Raw genomic sequence first — 26,915 nt, forward strand, 5'->3', positions numbered from 1 at the left:
TTACGTTACCTCCTGTGACCTTGGTTAGACCAGATGACTTCTATGGTTTCTTCTGCTCTAAGTCTGTGATTCTAGCATTCTTTATTTAGTGGGAATACTTGGTAATAAGACTGATTTTACTATGATAAGCCTCCTCCTCCTCCTATGGGTTGGACCATTTCGTTCCTCTCTATATTACAAAAATCTGTTAGGAAAAGAAATTCAAGGTTGTATTTTTTGAAAAGGACATCCTTTGATGAAAATCCATTTTATTATTGTTCCTACCCACTTTAGTGATGTTTGTATAAAATAGAGAACTGTGGTTTTCTACAGCAAGGAGAGATAGTGGGGTATTTGCTAACACTCACTGGCAACTGCAAGGTCCAAATTTACAAAGAAATTCAAATTTGCTTTTCATGGCCAGCTAGGTCAATGCCCTATGCCACCCTTGTTTGTGTTCTGTTCCCTGACATTTTAGCTTTTATTAAAAAAAGAAAAAAAAAAAACCTGGTTCAATTTGTCCATGACTTTGAACGACAGCAGAGAGGTAGACAAACATCCTCGTCTACGCTGATGATATGGTTTTCCAGCCATCCTAAGAAGCAGATAAGTCATTCTGCTCGTTACCATCTGAATGGCTTTGTGTCAACAATGTCACTATTCCCAACTTATTTGAGGCAGAGATTTTTCCGGTGTTCAAGTAGACACTTCCAATAACTCTGGAGCACTCCAGTTCACTCCTCATCTCAGGGGTAAAATCTTAGTTAACAACTCAAAATCAATGTTCTACCAAAGCACCTATTAAGTTATAGGTTTATAGCCTTCCTCCGCTCAAGATCTCTAGAAGTTTCTGTACCTTAAAAAGAGCAGGCTGTTTCCTATCATTACTTAAAATACAAGCTGAGCAAATTGAATCTACAGGGATTTCTTTGTAGCCCTCAAACATAAAGAATACAGTCTCAAAGAGGGTGACCTTAGGTCTCAAAAGGGAAGCCCCAGAATTGCTAGGATGACTCAAATACACTCAGAGAAAAGGTGGTCTTGGAGAAATCCTGGTCTATAAGCTCGTGATGCCATGATTTTAGCTTCCCTTTCCACTCACTAGTCAAAAGAGAACATTCTGGAGGCTTGAGGCAGAGTGAGTCTAATAGGAAATAGAGGCTGTCCAAAAGATTTAAAGACCCTTGGGTCTGTACTGGAGAGAAAGCCTCCGTCAGATCCTTTTGTTACAATAGGAAAAAGTGGTTGGGAAAATTTTTCGTGCCAGGGCTTCAGGCAACACATGGAGACAATGGATAAGAGAGAACCCAAAGATTCTGAGAAATTGGAGCTTTCCCATGAGTATAAAAAGGAAGCCCAACACAATATTAAGAGACTCCCTTCCGTGAGCTATATCAGGGAAGAGCAGGCAGTCAGAAGCCATTTTTCTCTCCGTCACCGTCCACCCCAGGCTGCATGTCCTCATCCAGAGGACACTTGCCTTTGTGGGCACTGCATTCACCCATTTCCAGAGCTGTTCTCACTCCCTCTCTTGTAGCTCCTGCTTTTCCCCCTTAGTGTGTGCTGTTCACCACTGTGTTCACTGTCTCAGTCACTATTCACCTCGCCTGTTTGGCTTCCACCCTATCATTCTGTTTCTAAGAGTTTGAGCTAGATAGCTGTGTGTTCATAGCCTGACTCTTAGCTATGTGACCTCTTTCCTTCTCTATTAAAATGGTAGTAAATATTGTCACCTTACTAGATCCTCAACAAGTACCAGTTTCCTTTCTTTCTGTTGCTTTTCTTGGCATCCATCAGCACCTCTAGGGACTCCTTTGAATAATGAGAACCTGCCTTTCTTATAGGGTCCAGAGAGTCCATCAATTGTCAAAACTGAATTTTTGACTCTTTTTGCTTTGGCTCTGGCTCTCTTTTAACTAGGGTTTCTTTTACTCTGCCAGAGAAATGCTTTTCTTTTTACTTCCATATTTGCTGCCATTCCACATTCCTTGAAGTATACGCAGTCCGGCTGTTCTCTAGCTAAGTAACATTCCAAGGCAGCTATTGTTTAAGCTAGCAATGAATATCATTTGTTTGTATTTCTTTGAATTTGCCCTCTATGTTATCTTTAACTTGACTTTAAATAAAACATAATATGTATTGAGTTCCTCCCCTGTGTCAGATGCCTTTTACAAACTTTGTCTCCGTTTATTATCACAAAACCAACCCAACAAATTAGAGCAGAATTAGTAATTAGCATTGCTAATTAATAGGTACTGTCACTTTAACAAAGTATTTTTGCTGTCAAAGTGTAATGATGCTGGATCATTTTCAAAATTTCTACTTTCACTCAGTTATCACACCTGGGGTAAAGCTCACTCTTGAGATCCTGTAGCCCCAGGCACTCCTTTCCACCTGGAATCAGGAACTTAAATATAGGCATAATGCCTAGGAGACAATAATTAGCTTGTTTAAGTGACAACTGACATCAGGAAGCCTTTTGAGCCAGAGGACTGACATGATGACAGCAGTATTTGGGGAAGATAAATTTCACAGCCACATGCAGGATAGATTACCTGAAATCACAGCATTAGCCTTTCTTATGCTTATACATCTGGGGGGCATGACTGAAAAGCTCATAAATATGATCTGTTTAAAGAAGGGACTGGTGAAAATTAAGAATTTCAGGGTTCCACCAAAGATGGTGAAGAATCAATGTTTATCCAACTGGTTTGCATGTCCTAAATATGTATGTACACAAGTGCATATAGGTAATGCAGTCACTTGGAGGCCATGTGTGGGTATCCTATCTGCCATTGCCCTACCTTAAAGTTGGTTTAAAGTTGCAGACGAAGGTTTAAAGTTGCAGAAGAAGGGAAATTTTCTGCAAGCGTGAGAATTATTCATCTGGCTGCCACCTGAATTATTGTTATGGAACACATTGAGTTTGACAGATAACCCTGTTCTTAGACATCCTTCAAAAGAAGCGTGAAGGAGCCTTCGTGTTTAAATATTTCAGCCAAATTTCTTCCTTCTGAGCATGCATGCAACACAATGTCTTTCTTTTTTTTTTAATTTTATTTATTTATTTTGGGCTGTGTTGGGTCTTCCTTGCTGTGTGCAGGCTTTCTCTAGTTGCAGCGAGCGGGGACTACTCTTTGTTGTGGTGTGCGGGCTTCTCATTGTGGTGGCTTCTTTTGTTGTGGAGCACGGGCTCTAGGCGTGCGGGCTTCAGCAGTTGTGGCACGCGGGCTCTAGAGCACAGGCTCAGTAGTTATGGCGCATGGGCTTTGTTGCTCCATGGCATGTGGGATCTTCCCAGACCAGGGCTCGAACCTGTGTCCCCTGCATTGGCAAGCAGATTCTTAACCACTGCGCCACCAGGGAAGCCCCTTTATTTCTTAATGAAATAAATATTCACATTGGATGCACCTATGGTTAGGAGAGAGAATAAGAAGGAATTATCTTTATTTGATTTCTTGGTCAGTCTAGCCCTAAAGAGCAAGCTCTTGGATTGGGTAATGATATCTCTCGTGGAATGATGTTTTTCCTTGAGTCATAAATATTTCCCAGCTTGGTGCACCAACAGTTTCCATTCCCAGCAAGACAAATGAGAAAGCTCTAGTTACTATTTCAATAAATAAGTTTGGACCTATGAATTTGTTATGAAAGAAAAAGGATGGTGTTGTAGATGTCCCCTCCCTTAGGGGAATGAGCACTGCGTGAGGGGAAAGAGACAGCATGGGACTTTGGGGGGAACAAGAAACAAAGAGAAGCTATAGGAAGGAGATGCAGAAACAGTTCAGTCAGCCCTTGTGGGAGTCCTCAGACCATAAGTAGCACCCCGTGAAAGGGTCTTGGGAAAAGCCAGAGAGCAGCCCTAGAGATAGAACAATAAGAGGGAATTAGCCTTATTTTATTTCTTGGACATTCTAGCCCTCGGTATATGTAGCCCTTGGTCGGCCATCTACCAGGCTCTGTTCTTAAGGTAAAGAAAGATTTCCACTGGGCTAAGGGACTATGCCAGTAGCAAAGGAGAAAGAGCCAGAAGTCCCTTCATTCAAACCCACCATCACCACCTCTGTGTTACACATTACTTATCTTCTGTGAGCTTCGATAAAGTAGGGATAGTCAAGATAATTAAACAGGATAACATGTGAGGTGCCTAGCACGTGGCCAGTACTCTACCCAGGACAGCTATCAAATATATATGTGGGGCTTCCTACTGCCTGAATCCCTGGGAGTTGCTTGAATCCCTATTTGCATCTGTTTTCCACCTACAGTCCATCTAAGACAGCGCTTCAACATGCCTGAGCTGTGAGCTCCACCCACAGCTTCCCTTGCTCTGTTTCTGAAATGAACATAACCTCTTTACAACCTCTGAGGCTTTCCATAACTGGTCTCTAAGACAAACCAGGAAAGACTAACAAAACAAGCAAACCCACACTTTTTTAAAAAAAATAGAGAGGTAAAAAAGTTATAAGAAAATCTCTGGAATTCTTGATCCCCATTGTCCCAGAATGGTATTGAAATGCAAATAGATCATAGCAGTTTGCCATTACAACCCTGGCTTGGAACACCACTTGAGAATCGTGTGTAAATAGAAATGGGGTTTCTGTGGACAGTGCAAACAGAACAACCTCCTCTGTTAGAGTAGAAATGCGTGTGCCTGGTGTGAGAGTAAGGATTCCCATGGCCATGCCCAGGGACAGGTCATTGAAGGGAGGCAGGTGCAGCCTCAAGGAGAAGGAAAGCATGCCAACATTTTTCCAGCCCCAAGTCCAAGCCAGTTCTGAACTAGGTGCCTTCATCTGCATGTTTTCAATCTTCACAACAGATTTGAGAAACTATATTTTAATATCCTTGCTTTACACGGAAGGAAACTAAGGCTCAGAAAGATGATGTCACCTGCAGGAATACACTAGGGATGCTCTTAGGTGGGCATCCCTGTGTCTAGAAGAAAAACTTATGAAGATGTGGGAACATAGAAGAGAAATTTTTATTTCCGATTATGGAAATGAAGAGGGGTTAAAGGAACCTAAACCAGGAATTTTAAAGGCAGGAAAATAGGCATAACGTAGATGTTATGTTAAGTCTTCAGTGAAGACTTGGGAAGTCTGAGAACAAAGAGAGGTTTAAATCACAGCAAGCACACTTCAGATTCAAGGTCAGTGTTAACAGTGCTCCCAGCCACTCAGGGCTTCTCATTGACCCTCCACAATCTCATAACTTCTCTCCTCCTTCTCTTTTCTGTCCCTTAGTTCTGTCTCCAGCTCTGGAAGCAAAACCAGACTCTTCTCCTATTTAGCTATATCTCAGTTTAGCCATTATCTCTTGTTGCCTTGATTTTTGCTCACCCCCAGGCCTCAGGGTCCCACCTCCCAGCCCATGCAGTTTATCCAAGTATTTTCACAGAGACAGTTTGCTTTCCAAAAGGAGTCGCTATTCTAGCTGGTAGACAAAACCTTTTCCACATGGTTACAGGGACGTAAGAAGAAGAAAGAAAGGAACATAGACCATTTAAGTGAGGAAACATTAAAACCCTGCCTCAGAAGGAGCAGGGGGACATCATAGTATCATGAAAAGGAGTCTCTAGCCTGTAGTCTCTAGAGAGAGGAAGTCCTCTCTCTGCCACCCTGGAGAAATCACTTCCCCTCCTGAGACTTTGTTCTTCATCCCTGGAGCAAGGGGCTGGGTCTCCCAGAGCCCTTCCTGCTGTCCAGTACTGGGATTCTCAAGAGACTGTGTTTAGGAATGTGTGTCTTGCCTCCATCCCATCCCTATTAAAAATATCACAGAGAAAAGCTTCCCAAAGGCATTATTTCTTTTTAATTTTTAACCTAGAGGGTGATGGTGTTGTGTTGTCTGTTTTGACCGGGTGGGAGAATTGGTTGGGCAACTTGGGAAAAGTAGAAAGAACTTGGAGCAAACAAAAAGTGATCCAGAAAGTCAGATAATCTCAGATAGCACAGGAGTCACCTGAGGACGCTACTCAAATGTAGACTGCGATTCATTAAGCCTGCAGTGGGCCCCAGGGTTTCTAACGAGCTCTCAGATGATGCCTATGCTTCTGGTCCATGGACCACACTTTGGGTAGCAGTGAGGCTAGAGAAGGTCAAATAGTGCTTATTATTCTTGATTTTTAAAAACAAAAATCAAAACAGAGGAGTGAAAAATATAGTTTGGAAGGATTCCTATCCAAAAAGCTAAAATTAAAAAAATGTTTAGTGTTGTAGAGGAAAGTTCCAGTGAAAGAGGAAGAGAATTAATATGACTAAATTTAATGAATTAGTGATAATCAAGATGTACACTCAGACCCTCGCTCTAAGATGACTCCATCAAAGGCCTACTTCCCTAGGAAAGCTTCTGCCTGAAACAGGCAACACTACTAATCTTCCAGATTCCAAAGCCACGGACCTCCAGGTCTTCCTTACTTCACGTTCAATAGACCATCCTTCATCACTCTATTGGTCATTCCTCTAGCCTAACGTTGGTGTGCCCTTGCCCTCTGTTCTAATTCCATCTCTCTGGTCCAGGCCACCATCCCTCTGTGCCCATTTTAATGTAGTTGTCTGTGCGCTTCTCAATCTCTAGTCTCTTCCATCTCTGGAACCCACTGCCTGTGTCTGCCTAGCGTCTTGCGACAACAGCATTTCAGTGTGCCCTTCTCCCACTCAAGAGTCTTGGGATTCGAGCCCTCGTGCTTTGGTAGCCAGCTTTTCTTCTCACCTCCTGCCCCTCACCCACTAACCCACCCACCCAGCCAGCCTTCTCAACCATCCCTGAAGAGATCACCCAGTGACATCGAAAAAGCCCATGTAGCCCCCAAAGTTTAACTCACACAGCTTTTTAAGCACTTTCTTGAACATTCTGGAAATAAAAGGCCTGAATATCCCACCCACGTTTTGAAATGCTCCACAAAAACATTTTGAGAAATGAACATCACACCTTAACAACATGGCAGCAACTTGCACATAAGAGCACAATAAATATAGTCACCCTGAATTTCTGAGTCTACCCTTCTTATGTTTCTCGACTATCATTCCTTTTAATGTTTAACCACTGTTTCATGTCCCTAAACTAGTTCCTTATGTGAGTACCCTTTTACAAAGGCTTATAGGTGCCATCTTGTGGAGAAAAATGCAAACAGGCAGGTCTAGAGATAGGCTGTGAGGCAAGGAAATGTCAAGGACAAGCATGAGCCTCCCTCTTTGCTGGTCCCTGGATTCACCCACAGTCCTCCAAGGGCCTTTTGATTGGACCTGTGGATCCCGGCTGTCTGCACCCAGGAGGCCGTGTAAATTGGGCCAGTGTGCAAGCAGCCTCCATCCTAGAGCACAGTTCCTCCGCCCAACTCGCTATTGCCTTTTTGCTAGTAATCTGGCTTCCAGAACTTTGCCCTGTAGAGTGTAGACAAGTATCTCTCTGCTCCTTTCTGCAAGAAACTTCCTAATCCTGACCCCTTGGCTGCCCAGACCACAGCTCCTCACAGACCCATCCCTCCTGAGGCCCTACAGAGTGAAGATACAATCTGATCAAATACTTTAAACAGAATTCTGTTTAAACAGAGAATTTACCAGTCAGCCTTACATTTTAAAAGTAAAGTGGAAGTCCAGAGGTTTCTACTATTCTGTACAGAAATATGGACACCTTACTTTTATAATAGAGCAGTTGTCATTGTTGTAATTCATTCATGCCCCCCCCCCCCCGCCATTTCAGTCCATCAGGGAGGAAGATCATGAAAGTGAAGCACTGAAATTTTAGAGTTTGGAATACCCCTACTCTCCAGGGAAAGACAACCCTAGTGGGAATAGGGCTGGTAATTCTCTCACTGCATATCAAATGTTTCCCTCTCAGGACTACTTCCCTCAGACCTGTAAACACTCATGTAGTTGATTCTCACCCAATTTTATCCTAGGAGAGCACCAACATTTTCTTCCAGTGGAGTCACTTGATAAGGTGCTATTCTCTAATGAAATAAGATGAGGTACTGAAAAGGGACAGCCATAAGCTTGATTAAAACCAGATTGCCAGTTTACAATTACCTTCTTTAAGGAAGCCAAAATACCTTTTATCTCATGGACCATTTCTTCCCTCCAAATGAATGACATTGTCAGTTTGTTTCCCATTGATTCCTGTTTCCAATTTAATTTTGTCTACATGAAGCAAATTCCTCTGACTTTAGACATGGCAGGATTCTTCACATCAGGGCTGTATCTTTTTTTTTTCCCCAGAAACAATTTAGCACCAGAAGAGACTTAGAGATGATCCAGTTCAAGAAGCAAGTTGGTTCCTATAATTTTGATCTCTTGATTCCTCAACCAGCTGCTACTTCATTCAGCACTTACTATGCACCTACCATATGCCAGGCACTGTGCTCTTCCCAGTACATAACCCTGCTCATGTTGAAGTTCAGCCAAAAGGCAAGATTCAAGAGCTCTAGAAGGCTACTAGCTAGCCTGATAACAGTGGGGAAGTGTTTTTTAAAACTGGATAATTAAGTATTCTGTGCTCATTAGCTTCTGACACTTACAGATGACTGTTTTTGCACTCCTAGGAAATTGCCATTGTTTTAAAGCTTTTTTCCAGGAGATCTGTGCTCCTAGGTGTTCCGTGAGCTGTGGAATAAACTAGAGCAGTGCTTCTCAACCAGGGGTGGTTTTTTTCCCAAAGGGACATTTGGCAATGTCTGTAGACATTTCTGTTTGTCATACTGAGGAGGAGGGTTGCTACTGGCATCCAGTGGGTAGAAGCCAGGGGTGCTGCTAACCATCCTACAATGCAGAAGACAATCCCCACAACCAAGAACTATCTAGGCCAAATTGGCACTAGAGCCGCAGTTGAGAAACCATGGCCGTGAGGAAGAAGAGCCAGCAGGAAGGTGAGACGTGGGCTTCCAAACCCTGCCAGCCCCTCTTCAACCAGAACCGTTCTGCTTTTCTCATTTTACGTATTGGAGTTCTCTCTGTTTCTTCATGAGGTTTTGTTTGAAAAGTATGTGCTTTCTGCTTAAGGAAAAGAAGAAAACGACTGAGGTAGAAGGTAACTCTTTGCCTTCCATATTATAGTTGAGACACATTGGGACGAATCAAGTGGGCAGCGGGATGAGGGCCAGTCAGGGGCAGACTGGAGCCTTCAACCTGAGCCTCGGCGTTGTCTGTGCAGGGCTCTGCATGCCTCCCTCTGAACATATACATGCCATATTGAAAGATGGCATCGTGTCTGCCTTTTTTTTTTTTTTTTACATCTTTATTGGAGTATAATTGCTTTACGATGGTGTGTTCGTTTCTGCTTTATAACAAAGTGAATCAATTATACATATACATCTGTTCCCATATCTCTTCCCTCTTGCGTCTCCCTCCCTCCCACCCTCCCTATCCCACCCCTCTAGGTGGTCACAAAGCACTGAGCTGATCTCCCTGTGCTATGCGGCTGCTAGTGTCTGCCTTTTGATTTAAACCGGGGGTTGGCTTTTTTTTTTTTTTCTGTAAATCACCAAATCATAAGTATTTTAGGCTTTGTGGGCCATACTGTCTCTGTTGCAACTACTCAACTCCGCTGTTATAACACAAAAGCAGCTCTGGACAGTAAGTAAACTGTAAGTAATGGACATGTTTGTGTTCCAATAAATCTTTATTTATAAAAACAGGTGATGGGCCAGATATGGCCTGTGGGCAGTAGTTTGCTGACCCCTGATTTAGACCATAAGTAGGAACCGTGTTGGTTTTACCTTCAGGTCTCCCCTGCCTAACACCGTACTGGCACATAGTACAGGCTCCTCAGGAAACATCTACCAAACTATATTGAGGGTCAGTCGTGCTGACACAAGTGCTAGAAGATTCTCATGAGAAAAACAACTGGAAAAAGACCCCTCCAGTGTTTCCCAGAGGATTTCTGTATATTGTTTAACTATTTCCCTATGTTGGACATTTAGGATGTTTCCATTGTTCCATTAATAATAATACTGTGGGGGCTTCCCTTTGGGTGGCGCAGTGGTTGAGAGTCTGCCTGCCAATGCAGGGGACACGGGTTCGGGCCCTGGTCTGGGAAGACCCCACATGCCGCGGAGCAAGTAGGCCCGTGAGCCACAATTACTGAGCCTGCGTGTCTGGAGCCTGTGCTCCGCAGCAGGAGAGGCCGCGATAGTGAGAGGCCCCGCGCACCGCGATGAAGAGTGGCCCTCACTTGCCGCAACTGGAGAAAGCCCTTGCACAGAAACGAAGACCCAACACAGCTATAAATAGATAAATAAATAAATATTTAAAACATTAAAAATAATAATAATAATAATAATACTGTGATGAGCTCCTTCACAGAGAAATTGTTGGCCTCATTTCTTATAATTTCCTTAGTGTAAATTCCTAGAAGGATTCCTGGGTCAGACAGTATATATAGCTAAATAGCTTTCCAGGAAGGTGGTATTGATCTACATTCCTGACCGTAATAAGAGGGAGATATTTATCATAGGCAAAAGATTTCTTTCAACGGGGTGTCATGAATAAAAGTTTTGGCATCCATATGTATTTCCACGAATTAGCTCACCGTAAATGTAAGTAAATTGGTGTTAGCGACTGATCATTTTAATAATAACGTTCTCCCACACTGTTGGGAAAGCGTGGTTATTAAGGCACGTTGTTTTACCTGTCAGTGTCATCAAGCCAACCGGTTGAGTTTACCCTATCTGATGTGTTTACTGAGCACACACAGAAACATCTGCTTCCCATTAGGGAATCAGAAGCTCCACTATCTGCATGCCTGGCACCAGCCTACCCTGCCACGATGTACAGAGGTCTCCTCCCTGTGAACTTCACCACCAAATATGTCATCCAGCTTGCTCATTTCCCACAGGAAATTTCATTTAGGTTAATTCTGGCATACAATTGGAGGCAATTCTTGAGCAATTTCTCCTGTGATGGCTTACAACATATAAAATTTTCCTACAACATGTTGCAAAAATCACTGGAAGAGTATAAGAATATATGATAGTTGTCCAATTGCCTTTGTAACAACAAGAAATATCTCTTTTGAACGGCAGTACATGGTGAGCGAAAAAAAAAAGAGAGAGAGATGAAATATAGATCGGGGGCCAGGGACCAGATGTTTGTTCTGTCCTTTTTCACTCAATGCTATTGGAGCAGTCAGGGTGCAAAGGAGCCATGTCAGCTGTCTTACCTTTATGGAGAACTTGGCCTTTTCTTAGCCTTTCACACTTTTCTGAATTTCTCCAAATGAAGAAGAGAATATCTGCAACTGAGAAGTAATAGAAAGTGCTATAGAAATAAGAGTGAGTCTGAACACTTATATAAGGGTGGGATTTACTTTAAAATGGATAGATTCCAGCTGAAACCAAGTCTATGAAGACAATGATAAACCCAGAGTTGCCTGAGAAGCCACCCTATCCAGCATCCTGCTAAATGCCTTCCGTGTTTACCTCATCTGATGCTCCCAATAGTGCTATGAGGTACCGCCCCAGCCACAGATCAACTGAGGCTCAGAATGGCTGATTGACAGGTCCAAAGATGCAGCACTCCTAAGTGGCAGAGCCAGCACGTGACCCAGGTCCAGCAGTGCCACCTTAAGGACCCACTGATGGCACTTTGGTGGTGCCTCTGAAAGAGTTTAGAGACACAGACCAGCACTATTAAGTCAACTCCATCAGAGACCAATTGACCAGACTTCTGATATGCAAACCAGAATTCAGGTCAGATTCATTTCTGAGCACTGTCCCCTGAAAGATCTGGATGGTGGTGGAAATGTTTTCAGCACCAAGCCCAGAGAGAAGCAAGCCACCCAGCATCACACATAAGTCAGGGACTGAGCCAGGACTATGCTCCAGGTTTCCTGATTCCCAGCGCAACATTCTTTCCCTCATGCCGAACTGCTTTTCCTGCTAAATGACGTCAACTCCACTTATCAACTTATACCTCCATGTTTTAGAGGAGAATACCAGCTGCATTAAAGAAAGCAACAAAGCACATGAATCTATATATGTGATAAAATTGTGTAGACCTATACACCAAGAAAAAGTGCAGGTAAAAAATGGCAAAATCCAAATAAGGTTTATCCTTGAGTTAATATGTTATACTGATGTCCGTGATATGCATGGTTTTGACAACATGCTGTGCTAATGTGAGATACTGTCATTGGAGGAGCCTGGGTGATGGGTCACTGAAATGTTCTGTACTGTTTTTGTAACTTCTTGTGAGTCTTAAACTATCTCAAAATTAAAAGTTACAACAGTAAGAAAGTTATGTGACAGTAACGTGATGGGAAGATGAGCTAAAATATTTATTCACTTACTGTGTGTATAATGGTAAAACAGTCAACGTGAGAGAGATACAAAATGTGCTTGGTGCTTCATAATGCTGGAAAAGGAGAATGCCAGAGTCACTTCTGGACCAAGCTCTCACAGACACTATAGTCACAGTGCCTTGAACTTGCTCTTCTGCACCTAGGTCACAGCCACCATCCACTCCTTCGACAAAGCTAGAACCCTCAGTGTGACCTCTGATCCTTTGGAGGGGGGCAGTTTTTGCATAATGGTTACAAGCATGGGATTTGTGTTCAAATCCAGCCCCACCTCTTATTAGCAGCATAGCCTTGAGCCAGTTACCTAACCTCTCTCTTAAGTCTTAGTTTCCTAGTTTTTCAGCAATAGCACAGATCGCTTTTAAGATTAAATGAGAAAACTACATATTCAGAGGACCTGGAATATGACAAAGACTGTAAATGTTAGGTTTGATGATGCTGAGGCAGGGGAGGAGGAAGACAATGATTTGAGTTCCCTTCTACCTCACAAAGGCCTGTCCATTTTGCTTCCTAAGCATCTTTCAAGTCCTCTTCATGCCATCATCATTCCCCTAGTTCAGACTGGGATCTTGCCACATTCTCCAGACTTATGCACCCCATTGTCAATTATCAGCTTTCTAAAAGAGAATTGATCTGGCCCAGCATGACATAGGGAATGCAGGGACTCCTCGTTGCCTAATAGCAAGTGATTTTCTGCATGTGTGTCTAATCGCCCCACTTAGATTCAAATTCCCATAATCAGGACCCATGTCAGAGTCAGCCTGGGATTTCCCAGATTTCGCCCAGTGCAGTCACTCAACAACAGTAGTGATAAAATGTGTGTTTACATGTTTGGATCTTGCCGTGGTTGATCCTTCTTGTGCTTCAGATTCTAGCCCAAAGGTCACTTCCTTAGCCATGCCCTGCCTGGACTCCAAGTCCAGATTTTCCCTCATTATATCATCTGATCTTCATAATAGCCCCATGCAAGAGAAGGGACAGTTGTCAGATATGTAATTTACCTGTGCCCTCAGTGCTAAAAATAAAGGCCTTGAAAGCACGTCATCTGCCCAGTTCGCGTTATGGGGTTGTCCCTCCTGCTTTGCGAACTGCATGTGGGACATTTAGCAACTCCATAGCAACTGAGCCTCTCGAAGACCCTGGCTAGGCACTAGAACACTAGAAGGGTGCTCTGTTAGCCTCTTGTCACCCCTCAAGGAAGGTTCACACACTCCTCGTTCTGACTTCTCTCTTAAGGAGTGAACCCTGGGTACTCAGACTCCACAGAGATGGGCTTTGAGGAGGCAGGATGTTACCTTCAGTTCTTGGCATCACTTGTGCAGCCACATGCATCATTGAAGCCAACCTCCAAGCTCTTAGACATCTACCAGGAAAAACTGCTGCAGCCCTCCCTCCCCATTGTCTAGATTCATCCTGAGTGCAGGAAATCTGGTGTGGGATCCATTGGAATGTGCAGAGCATTTTAATATAGTGTCTACTTCCAAGATAAAATGGTGTTTTGTCTGCGTGTGTGGTTGTCTGAAGCAATCCACATCTGTGTAATTCCCTTGTGATCATCCCATACTAACTGGGCTGTGGGCTGAGGATTCATGCAAAGTCAGTCCCTGTCTTTGGAGGTTCTTCTTTTTTTTTTTTTTTTTACATCTTTATTGGAGTATAATTGCTTTACAGTGGTGTGTTAGTTTCTGCTTTATAACAAAGTGAATCAGTTATACATATACATATGTTCCCATATCTCTTCCCTCTTGCGTCTCCCTCACTCCCACCCTCCCTATCCCACCCCTCCAGGTGGTCACAAAGCACCGAGCTGATCTCCCTGTGCTATGCAGCTGCTTCCCACTAGCTATCTACCTTACGTTTGGTAGTGTATATATGTCCATGCCTCTCTCTCGCTTTGTCACAGCTTACCCTTCCCCCTCCCCATATCCTCAAGTCCATTCTCTAGTAGGTCATCCCATACACCCCATTAACAAGAGAAAGACTCACTGGACTGCCTGCTCTCCCCTCTCTAAGACCCACTCCTCACTGCAGCTAAAGTTATTACCTGAAAAACAAATCTGAGGATGGCCCCCACCTTCTTCAGTGGTTGTTGATATGATAGAATAAAATTCCGATTCTTCACCCTGGCAAACAAGATCCTTAATGGATTCAGCTAAATTCTCCAGCCTTCTTTCATCCTTAGCAACAAACCTATACTTCAACCATGTCTGGCTATGAGCATGCTCTCCTACTTCCTCAGTGTTCTTTCCTACTTCTGTGCCTCGGTACACATTGTTGCCTTTACCTGGAGTGCCCCAAGGGAATGAGCTCCATCTGGGTTAAGTTGAGGCCAGGGGTAGAAAGAATGGATTATGCAGCGGGGAAGGGAAGAAGTTAAGATTTTGCTAGACAGGCCAGTGTGTCAGTGCTGCCAGCTTTTCTGTTCATCTTCCCTTTCAGTGAGAATCAGAGGCATCTCCATTCAGTTAGAATCTTTCTTTAGCAACGTGGGATCTACTTTCCCAAACTTCTGCTGAGGGTGGCCTTTTTGTTTGTTTGTTTCAAAGCAAAGGAGAACCCGGAGCAGGGGTGAGGGCTAGAAACCATGCACAGAAAGCGTTTTCCTTATTTTTCTGCTAAAACGTGCACAGGGCAAGGGCAAGGGCAAGAAATATTTGAGGGAGGAGAAATTCATAGCAAACATGGCACTTTGAAAGGCTAATTGGATGTGGAGGAACATGTTGAGATGATGTTCTGTTATTGTCAGAAATAATGTTTTACAGAGAAGCTATTTGTGAAGAGAGACCAGTTATTGTTGATGGACTCATGTGCACTCAGGAATATGGAAATAATAATGCAGATGTACAGTGCCTGCAGAAAGATGTCAGTCAAACATGAAGTGGGAGGGGAAAGAATGAACACCTTTTGATCTGACTCTGCCTGTAGGATTTGGCCTGTAGGACCCACGTGAACAGACCCAGGATTGTTTAACACAATCAAAAGTGAACTTCGAATGGTTTGCTGAACACTTTGCCCCTGAGGTGGGGTCTGACGATTGCTCTTACAATTCCAGAACCAACACAAACCTCTGATTCAGCAGACATGTGTCTCAAGTTGTAAAACTGATTTCAAGTATCATTTCCTATCCCCGTAACCCAGTGAAATAATCCTGTCATCCCGATATTTCATTGTCCGAACTATAATCAGCTCACTTCTATCTGCCAACAGAAGTGGGACAGAATCTTCTCTGTTCAGACCATATGTCCCAACTTTAAATTCAGGATACACGAATGTGAGTCCTATGGACTCAGCTGCAGACGTGGAAAAGGATTCTGTGAAGACCATTCCATTCGGTCCTGAGGTTAAATTGCCTAAGAAACACATGAATAGGGAGGGGGAAGATAAAGCAAAAAGATCTTGGGATGAATAGTGAGAACATTCATTGGGGAGGAAACGCAGGAAGGTCAGAGTTCCTTTAAACTCTGATGTATCCCGTTATTTAGATGCATATCATCCAGTTTGCTGATGTTTCTGGTCCTTGCTTCCCTGTACCCTTCTGCCCTGGGAAAAATGCTTTAGACGAGCCAAGCAAAAGTCCCAACTGCTCAGCTTTTCAGAGTCACAGTGACCAGTGGGGACCCAGATCTCAACCAATTTGATTTAATTTCCTAAGAAACAGGGCCTGAGAACACTACTGTTGGGGGTACTTGGCTAAGTGTTTGTATCATCTGTCATTTAGGACAGAAGACTTGAAGACAAACCCCAGTTTTATGTCCCAAAAAACTTCCAACAGGGGGATGAATTTTCAGGACAACTTCACTGTCCAACCTGTTTAATAAATGTCCAGTCCCCACACCCTCCTTATGTATTTTCTCTGTGTTATTTTTCTCCTGATTACCAAATGTGCTTGTTTTACTTACTTGTTTACTGATGTGGCTTCCACCTCGCCCCTAGAACGTACATTTCACACCTAACCTAGGAAAGAAGTTCCTTGCCCAGAATAGGTGCTCAGTGGAAATCTGTTGAGCGAAGGGAAGAATGAACTTGCTTATCTACAGGATCTGGATGGGGACAGGAGGAAGTTCAGGTCGAGACCCACCAACGGATCTTCAGTCGTCCCCTCTCCCCTTCCTCCCTGGGATGCTCCTGACATATGCTACAAGAGTCTCTTGTTTTCCACCTCTTTGCAGAGCATTGGCTGTGATGACTACCTAGGCTCCGACAAAGTCGTGGACAAATGCGGGGTGTGCGGAGGCGATAACACGGGCTGTCAGGTTGTGTCGGGTGTGTTTAAGCATGCCCTCACCAGCCTGGGCTACCACCGAGTTGTTGAGATTCCTCAAGGAGCCACAAAAATCAACATCACCGAGATGTACAAGAGCAACAACTATTTGGGTAAGCTTGATCTTTTTCCAGAGGAAACCAGCTGTCCCTACAAGATGATTTATTCTTTCCACAACTGTGACACGGCAGTGTCCAGAGGTCCTTGGACCTGTAGAAGGTGCCACTGGGGAACGCCAAAGCACTACCTGGCCTCCCCTTGAAATGATATGGAGAAAGTAAAAAAGTCCTTCTTGCACGGAAATGTTTAATATCTACATATTTAAACCAGTCTTTCTTCCTCCCAAGAGAAACAAGGCTATGAAATCAGGAATGGCCTAAATGTTTCTCTGAAATAGGGGAGGCTCTTTGAAATGGCAAGAGATCTGCCAGTCTTTTTTCTGTTGGAATTTAAGGGGGACAGGGGCAGTTGATGATCCTGTCCGGACTCTCACTCTGCGGAGGTCTAAAGCAAAAGCCATTTTTCTCTTCTTTCTGCTTCATCAGCCTGGGGCAACAGTATGTGTGTGTCTTTGGAACAGCTGCAGAACCCGTCAGCGATCATTTTGGGCGATATCATTAATATTGGGAGACCATTTTTAACCCATTTTCCCACAAAAGGAGATCTTTGTTGATTCTTCCTTCTCTGTTTCTGGCTGATTTTATGCAAAGCAAATCAGGTCCTGCAAGTTAACTTTTAGCAGTTCTAATTCATGTAAACATGGACAAATCAGTTAACAAATAGCATAAGGAAAGCAATTTCTTAAAAACATTTAATGAACAGCAATATACATGTTTATTTTTTTGATCATTTATTTAACAGAAATTTAAATAGCATAGACTATATACTAGGCACTGTTCTTGGTGCTTTACAGGTATTAAATCATTGAACCCTCCCAACAACCCTAGGAGATGGGAGCTATTCCCCTCACCATTTCATACATAAGGAGACAGGCACAGGGCGATTATGTAACTTGACAAGGTCACACAGCAAGGAAGAGGTGGAGCTGGGATTCAAAGCCAGGCAGTCTATCTCCAAGCATGGTAGTCTACCAAGACATAACACCCATGAGCAGTTCTGGTACACCATTGGCCATGCAGCAGTCAATGGTTGCAGCAGCTGAAGAGATCATTAATTTTATAAATTCGAGTACCAGGATCATCCCAGAAGATAACCCAAGAACTCTAAATTCTGAAGCTCTTCCATCTTTGTCTGGGCAAATGCATCCAAAATTAGCTTCACTTGGTTTTACTGGTGGGAGGAGGAAGGGATGGCAGATGGGACTCTGAAACAAACCCAATTAAAGTGGAAAGCTATTACATTTGCTCTGGAAAACCCAGGAGCCACCAAAGTGGCAATAAGGCTAGTTTCCCCCCAGTTGTTTGTGTGTTATTTTTATTTGCATAAAAAAAGGTCTTTTCGCTTCCTTCCTTTTGTACTATTAAAAGAGCAAATCTTCATAAACATCCTGTTCCTAGAATGGAAAATGTTCTTTGAGGGATTGCTTTAAGTGTGATTGTGTTCAAATGCACCAGCAAACAATGCCACTTTTTGTGAGCTTTGCATAGTTTTTAGTAATTTCCCTGGCTCGAAATAGTTCTATTCAGTAAGTGGCTTTTAAGCTGTGCCTTCCGAAGGTAAAATAGATAATCTGGGTGATTACCCACCAGATGTCTGAGTGGAAACTGCTCTCAGAGCCTCAGTGTTTTCATCTAGAATATGGGAATAAGAATCTGGACCTTATAAGTATTCATGAGAATCCATAGGATAACAGATATTCAGGACCCCACCGAGCCCCTGGCACTTATTAGCAGTTGACAAATGTTCAGTCTCTTTCTTTTGTCTCAGAGAGCTTGTCAGTATTTCAAAGCTTCATGGAATACAAATTCCCTAATTCCCTGAAATTCCCTAAAAAAGATGAAGAGGAGGCAGAGGAGAATGGAAGTACCCAGAATCAATGGAAGGGTGATTCAGAAAATCATGTTCAACTTCTTATGCCCAGTGACCAGTGGGGTGCATGAGAAATCCAGAGTCCATGGCAGTATGACATGATGCCATGTGGCCAGAGTGGGGAGGGTAGAGATAGAAGAACAGGCGAGAGTGAAAGGAGTTTCCAGAGGTGATGAACAGGGCCTCCTGTTTAGGGCACTTAAGCATCACTTGGGATGTAGCATCACCCAGAAGGCTCTTTTTTTTTTCCTTCTTTCCTTCTATTATTGAGATTTAATTCGCCTACCATAAAATTCATTCTTTTAAAGCGCACGGTGGATGGGATGGTCTTTTTCTCATCACAGGTGTTCTCTTCCCCTATTCCACTTAATCCTATGAAATTTCCTGTTCTGGGAAGTCTATATATATGTTCAAAGTTAAACTGCATGCAATTGTTTGAGATTATGTGTAAGCTATTAGAGCACAGGTCTATCAAGCTATTTTTGAACTTTCCAATGACTGTATTTCACATTATACATTTTCAAACATTGAAACATTTTTCTTTCTTTTTTTTTCTTTTCTTGAAACATTTTTCAAAGAGGTATGTGATAGGGTTCTCCACAATCTTCCAGGTCATGATAAAAGTTTTGGTTTTCTTACCTTGTGATTTCTGGCTATGTAAACTGTATTTTGTACAAAAATTTGACTTGATGCACAAAACTGATTTGGCTGTCTGTGTACATTTGTTCTGCATAATACACAATGTAGAGGAAATGAATAGTTCAAATGTGTATCATTGCTTTTAAAAAATGCACACCTTTAACAAGTTTTTTCAGTTGCCCTATTGTTTTCCTGAATGGCCTGTGGGTTATTAGTAATAAAAATCAAATTTGTTGGGGCTTCCCTGGTGGCGCAGTGGTTGAGAGTCCGCCTGCCGATGCAGGGGACACGGGTTCGTGCCCCGGTCTGGGAAGATCCCACATGCCGCGGAGCGGCTGGGCCCGTGAGCCATGGCCGCTGGGCCTGTGCGTCTGGAGCCTGTGCTCCGCAACGGGAGAGGCCACAACAGTGAGAGGCCCACAAACCGCAAAAAAAAAAAAAAAAAAAAAAATCAAATTTGCCTTGTGAAATACTTGGAATTGTTAAAATGACTGACTCTCCAAACTTGATAGAGATAGAAAGTAGATTTCTATGAAAACAGAAGGACTTATATTATTAGTGCTGGAGAAGGTGGTTTAATCACCTCATTTTTAAAGGTTTTTTTAAAACCCACAATATTTAAATGACTTATTCTAGGCTATTCGCTTAGTTAATAATAATAGTCATGCTACATGTGTAGTACTTTAGTCTCCAAGTGTTTTTACATGCATGGTCTTCTGACTTTTAAAAATGGACATTCTTTACTTTGCTTGGTTCAAAAAAGATCTGGAGTTATTTACTAAAGATGCAATTATTTTTTTTAATTTTTATTTATTTTATTTTATTTTTATAATAGTGTTTTATTTTTACTTGTTGACAGTTTGCTTTATTTATTTATTTATTTTTGGCTGTGTTGGGTCTTCGTTTCTGTGCAAGGGCTTTCTCTAGTTGTGGAGAGCGGGGGCCACTCTTCATTGCGGTGCACAGGCCTCTCACTATCGCGGCCTCTCCCGTTGCGGAGCACAGGCTCCAGACGCACAGGCTCAGCAATTTTGGCTCACGGGCCCAGTTGCTCCGCGGCATGTGGGATCCTCCCAGACCAGGGCACGAACCCGTGTCCCCTGCATCGGCAGGCAGACTCTCAACCACTGCGCCACCAGGGAAGCCCCTAAAGATGCAATTATTGAGTTAGTATGTGAAAATTGAAATTTAAAAATCAAAAACTTTGGAAAAATATCTGTTCAGGCCTTTTGCCTATTTTTAATTGGGTTGTTTGGTTTTTCTGATATTGAGTTGTATGAGCTATTTATATATTTTGGATATTAACCCCTTACTGGTCATATCATTTGCAAATATTTTCTCCCCTTCAATAGGTTGTCATTTTGTTTTGTTGGTGGTTTCCTTTCCTGTGCAAAAACTTTTAAGTTTAATTAGGTCCCATTTGTTTATTTTTGCTTTTTTTTTCCTTTGCCTTAGGAGACAGATTCAAAAATATATTGCTACAATTTGTGTCAAAGAGTGTTCTGCCTATGTTTTCTTCTAGGAAACATTTAGGTCCTACATTTAGGTCTTTAATCCATTTTGACTTTACTTTTGTATATGGTGAGAAAATGTTCTAGTTTCATTCTTTTACATAGCTGCCCAGTTTTTCCAGCACCATTTATTGAAGAGACTATCTTTTTCCCATTGTATATTCTTGTCTCCTTTGTCATAGATTAATTGACCATAAGTGTATGGGTTTATTTCTCTGCTCTCTTTTCTGTTTCATTGATCTATGTGTCTGTTCTTGTGCCAGTACCATACTGTTTTGATGACTGTAGTTTTATAGTATAATCTGAAGTCAAAGAGTGTGATGCCTCCAGCTTTTTTTTTTTTTTCTCAAGATTGGTTTGGCTATTCTTGGTCTTTTGTGGTTCTACATAAATTTTAGGAGTATTTGTTCTAGTTCTGTGAAAAATGTCATGGAGAAGACATAGAGATGGCCAAAAGACACATGAAAAGATACTCAACATTACTAATCATCAGAGAAATGCAAATCAAAACCACAATGAGTTATCACCTCACACCTGTCAAAATGGTTATCATCAAAAAGACCACAAATAACAAATTTTTGCAAGGATATGAAGAAAAGGGAACCCTCCTACACTGTTGATGGGAATGTAAATTGATGCAGCCACTGTGGAAAACAGTATGGAGGGTCCTCAAAAAACTAAAAATAGAGTTACCATATGATCCAGCAATCCCACTCCTGGGTATACATCGGAAGAAGAGGAAAACACTAATACTGAAAGTTATATGCACCCTAATGTTCACAGCAGCATTACTTACAGTAGCCAAGATATGGAAGCAACCTAAATGTCCATCAGCAGATGAATGGATAAAGAAGATGTGGTACAAAAAATTAGATATTACTCAGCCATAAAAAAAAGAATAAAATCTTGCAATTTGCAACAACATGGAATGGGAGGGTATTATGCTTAGTGAAATAAGTCAGACAGAGAAAGACAAAGACTGTATGTTATCACTTATAGGTGGAACCTAAAAAATGAAACAAATATATGTGGAATCTAGAAAAGTGTTTCAGATGAACCTATTTGCAGGTCAGGAATAGAAACGCAGACATAGAGAACGGACATGTGGGCACAGGGGTGATGGGGAGGGTGGGATGAAATGGAAGATTAGGTTTGACATAAATACACTACCATGTGTAAAATAGATAGCTAGTGGGAACCTGCTATATAGCGCAGGGAGCTCAGTTTGATGTTCTGTGATTATCTAGATGGGTGGGATGGTGGGGGAGGGAGGTCCAAGAGGCAGGGGATATATGTATACATATAGCTGATTCACTTTATTGTACAACAGAAACTAATACAACATTGTAAAGCAATTATATGCCAATTTAAAAAAATGAATGAATGTAACAAAACAGAAACAGACTTACAGATATAGAGAACAAACTAGTGGTTACCAATGGGGAGAGGGAAGGGGGAGGGGCAAGATAGGGGTATGGGATCAAGAGATACAAACTACTATGTATAAAATAAAAAAGTAACGAAGATATATTGTACAGCACAGGGAATATAGCCAATATTTTATAATAACTTTAAATGGAGTATAATCTATAAAAATATTGAATCAGTATGTTGAACATGTGAAACATATAATATTATAAATCAACTATATTTCAATTTAAAAAAATCAAAACCTTCACAGAAGAAAGAGGCATATATACCAAAAGCCTTGGCTAATATGTAAATAGCGATGGAGCATTCGACCTGACTCTTGAGTTTATGGCTTTCTTGGGTTTGGCCATCAAGAACTGGACCTGCTGGACTCAGATTCTGAAAGCCTGAGTTCTGGCCCTGGCCCTGCCATAACTCACAAGGGGTTCTGGCCCATGTGTAGCTGGGAAGACAGGCCAGCTCAGCACTTCGTGATGCTTACTATTTCTCTGAGCAAAGCTGAAGAAATCACGACATTTAATGATACACAGATTTCAGGAGATAAGATGTTTATCTGTCTCATTTTAGGTTGGAAACCAATGAAGTTCTGCAGAAATGAGCTCCACTTTTCAGTGTTTATTTGAATTTTTCACATGCTCCAAAATATAGACTAGCTGGTAGATTATAGATTCCTAGATCTTTTTTTTTTTCATGGAAAATACTTCAGAACCAGTGTATCTATTGTAAACTATGTAGTCTCCTTTTCCACTTGAATTATTCTGAACCCTGCTCTTTGGAAATAAAAAGTTAAATCTAATTTTATTAAAATGATTGACATTTTATATTACTTGCCTCTTCCTTAATAAGATGTTGTGAAATTATTTTAGCTGAAATATCAAAGTTTGGCATAGTTCAGCCAGCTCAATTTACTAATGTCATTATGTAACAGTTAAGAAATCAGACATAAAAGCATACCAAGCAAAAATTGATTCTACAGGACATGTTCTACCTGCCAACATGTTTACACTGTCATAGAGCTTTAGACTTAGAAGGGATTTTTTTTTGTTTTTGAAGATTTATAAACTTTTAAAAATAAACTGGCAGGCTTCCCTAGTGGCGCAATGGTTAAGAATCCGCCTGCCAATGCAAGGGACATGGGTTCAAGCCCTGGTCCAGGAAGATCTCACGTGCTGCGGAGCAACTGAGCCCATGAGCCACAATTACTGAGCCTGCACTCTAGAGTCCGAGAGCCACAACTACCGACCCCGCGTGCCACAACTACTAAAGCCCGCGTGCTCAGAGCCCGTGCTCCACAACAGGAGAAGGCATCACAATGAGAAGCCCGCACACCGCAACGAAGAGTAGCCCCCGCTCGCCACAACTAGAGAAAGCCCACGCACAGCAACAAAGACCCAACACAGCCAAAAATAAATAAATAAATAATTTTTTAAAAAAAATTAAAATAAACTGGCAATACCTTTACTTTTAAGCACGTTTTCTTAAAAGTTTTAAACAATGAAAGTAGTGGTCAGCATTTTAAAAATCAAGTATCATGGATCATCTGTAATTTGCAAGCCTTTAATTTGTTAGTTGAGCAGCTTTCTATGTGGGAAAGACTAGAGTATTTAAATAATATGATGCCTCACATTTGTGTGATGATTAATTCCAAAGATTTAGTCACATGCATTGTAAAAAATTTGAACAATACAGGTGATATAGAGCAAAAGAGATGAAATTCTTTTTCCATGCCAACCTCACACTTGATCCACCGGTTTCAAGTGTAAAGATGGATATAAAGGACCGCTCTTAACACATCAGTGTATACCCTCCAGTCCTTTGTGGAAATAGAAATAAATATATATTTTCTAAAATCCATGTTACTATATACACTTCCTGCAATGTGCTCCTTTATTTTAATGTTATATCATGATAACTTTTCATAGCAATGCATGTAATAAGCTAACTCATTATTTTTGAGTAAAGAATATTCCATACAACAGATGTAACCTAATTTATTTAAGCATTTTCCTACTGAGGAATATTGAGACTGGCTCCAGTTTTCTAATATTGCAAATAATACTTTCGATTTGTCGTTCAAGATGGCAGACTGCATACATGAGTTTTTCTTCCCTTCCTCCCAAGGTTCCATCAAAATGACACTAAAGGAATAAGAGAAGGTATAACCTACAACCACTAAAAAAATGGGGGGGGCATCTATTACATGATTTTAACAAATTTCTGGAACAAATTCTCAAGAGTAGGTGAAAGAAATTTCACTAATAGAGCAAAGGAAATCACAGCCTAGGTAGCAGAGGGGACTGTGATAAAGGGGGGTTGACCTGCATGCAGAGCCCCATGAGCCTGTGAGTCTGGGGGACAGCAGGTAAAATGGAAGGTGGGAGGGGAGAATAGAGCTGAAAAACAGGGAAACAGTGAACAAACGTGTATGTGAGCAGGCAGCCCACACACACACGTTCAGAATGCTGGCACTGACTTCCTCATTCAAAAGGGCGTGGGTGAGAGGATTGGTGCTCCAAGACCTCAGTATTCATTCTGGAATTGGAAGAAGGAGCTGCTGAGTGACTGGTACCCCATCTCCTAGAACTTGGCCTGTTAATAAGCTCAGCCAATGTGTACGGGGTTCTCAAGCAGCCTTCCCACCACTTTTGTCTTAAGTATCAATGGATGATTGAAAATAAAATGAATGGACAACCAAGGATCACTAGATATTTTTTAAAAGACTGAAAGAGAAAACCCAAGATAAATAACTGAAAAAGATCTTTCTAGAAGAAACAGCAAATTCTTGGAGAAGAAAATTTGAAGAATGGTTCTTTAACAAGTAGTGCTTCCATGAATATCCTAATACGTGTATCCTTTCATACTTACATAAATATTTCTATAGGATAGACTCCTAGAAATAGAAGTTATAGGTCAAATGGAATGAACACTTAAAATTCTGAAAGATAAAGCAAAATTCCTCTCCACATTTGGTTGTACCCATTTATACCCCCACCAAAAGTTCATGAAAGAACCATTTCTCCACACCTTTACCAACACTAAATATTATGAATGTACCTAATTTTTAGTATAGCTTTTTAATTTACATTTCCCTGACCACTCATTTTTGTTATTTGTACTCCTTCTATGAATTTGCTATGAATTGTGTTTGTAGTTTTCTTGCTGATTTTAAGAACTCATATATGTTATGAATAATAACCGTTCTCTTTGTGTATGTTTATTCGTCTTTATCTTGTGTTTCAACTCTGCTTATGATATCTATTGTTCTGTGGAGAAAATTTTAGTCTTTTTTTAGTCAAATCTATCAATCATCTTTTTATGGCTAGTGGATTTTGTCTTACATAGGAAGAGCTACCCACCTCCAACATTATAAAATTATTCTCTAATATTTTCTCCTATTACTTTTATAATCTCTTTTATATTTAAACATTTAATCCATCTGGAATTAATTTTTGTGTGCAGTGTGAGGTAGGGATCTGTCTTTTTCCTAATAGATAGACATTATTGTCCCAATACTGCTTATTAAATTTCCCTCACTAATTTGAAATGACACCTCTACCATATATTAAATTTAAATATCTGTAGATATACCTGTGAATTCTCAGTTCAGGTCTGTTGATCTATCTGTCTCTTCCTCCTTTAGTACCATTTTTTCATTACTGTAATTTCATATGTTTTAAGTTTTTGTAGGTCAACTCTCTGACTCCTTCCAAATGCTTTGTTTTTCCTAAATTTTCTTGGGTCTTCTTGTACATTTGTTCTACATACACTTTACAAATCAATTTGTCAAAATCTATAAAACTTCTGTTGAGATTTTAATTGAAAGTGCAATAAACTTACGGACTAATTTGAAGAAGAAAAAATTGTCTTCACAATATTGACTTATTTGATTCCAGAGCATAGTATATCTCCTTGTTTTATGTTCTTTAATAAAATGTCTTTACCTAGACTTTGCTTATGTTTTATTAGGTTTATGCTATAGTTTTTCCTAATATGGGATAAGATTTTTATTCCATTATATTTCCAATTACTCGTGCTAATGCATATTAAATCAGTTTACTTATTTATTTTGTACCTGTACACCTTGCTAGACTCTTTTAACAATTCTAATAGAATTGTTTTTCAGTTATTTAACGTGGATTTTCTAGGTGGAAAATCATGATATCTGTAGATAATATTAATGTTATCTTCCCTTGAAGTATTCTACCTCCTATTTCTTTCATATGTTGTTGCACTTAAAGACTCAGACCTCTAAAATTTTTTGGAATAATCATACTGATAGTGGACTTCTTTATCATGTTTCTGACAATGGGAATGCTTCTAATAGATGTTTGCTGAAGATTCTGATAGATACCTCTTATCAAAGTAAGGAATTTTCTTTACATAACTAACTTTTAAGAATTTTTATTGTAATTTGCCCTTGTTTTTGTTTTTGCTCCAGTGACTGATTATCCTTAGTTGTCAATTTACATTTATAAAGTTAATGAATATTTGTTTATTATAGGTATATTAAGTGGTTTCCTTCAGTTACTACAGTAGACTGAATGCTCACATCCTTCCCAGATTCATTTGTTGAAACCTCCAAGGTGGTGGTATTGGGAGGTGAGGCCTTTGGGAGATGATTAGGTCATGAGGGCAGAACCTTCATGAATGGAATTAGTGCCCTTATAAAAGAGGCCCCAGAGAGATCCCTGACCCCTTTCTGCCATGTGAGGTTACAGGGAAAAGAGTCATCTAGGAAGTAGGCTCTCATCAGTCACTGAACCTACCAACACCTTTATCTTATACTTCCCAGCCCTCAAAACTGTGAGAAATAAATT

The 26,915-nt window shown here is 41.1% G+C and overlaps 1 protein-coding gene across 1 annotated transcript in view; it reads left to right on the forward strand.

The window, feature by feature from the left end:
- Positions 1–26,915, forward strand: part of THSD4 (thrombospondin type 1 domain containing 4) — a 584,514-nt gene that overhangs the window by 478,714 nt on the left and 78,885 nt on the right. The window contains exon 8 of the mRNA XM_082618510.1: positions 16,437–16,641. Within this exon, the coding sequence (XP_082474636.1) occupies positions 16,437–16,641 (205 nt within the window). The remainder of the gene's footprint in view (positions 1–16,436; positions 16,642–26,915) is intronic.

Source organism: Mesoplodon mirus, assembly GCF_964341445.2.
Source record: "Mesoplodon mirus genome assembly, chromosome: 4".
In the NCBI taxonomy this organism is placed as follows: domain Eukaryota; kingdom Metazoa; phylum Chordata; class Mammalia; order Artiodactyla; family Ziphiidae; genus Mesoplodon; species Mesoplodon mirus.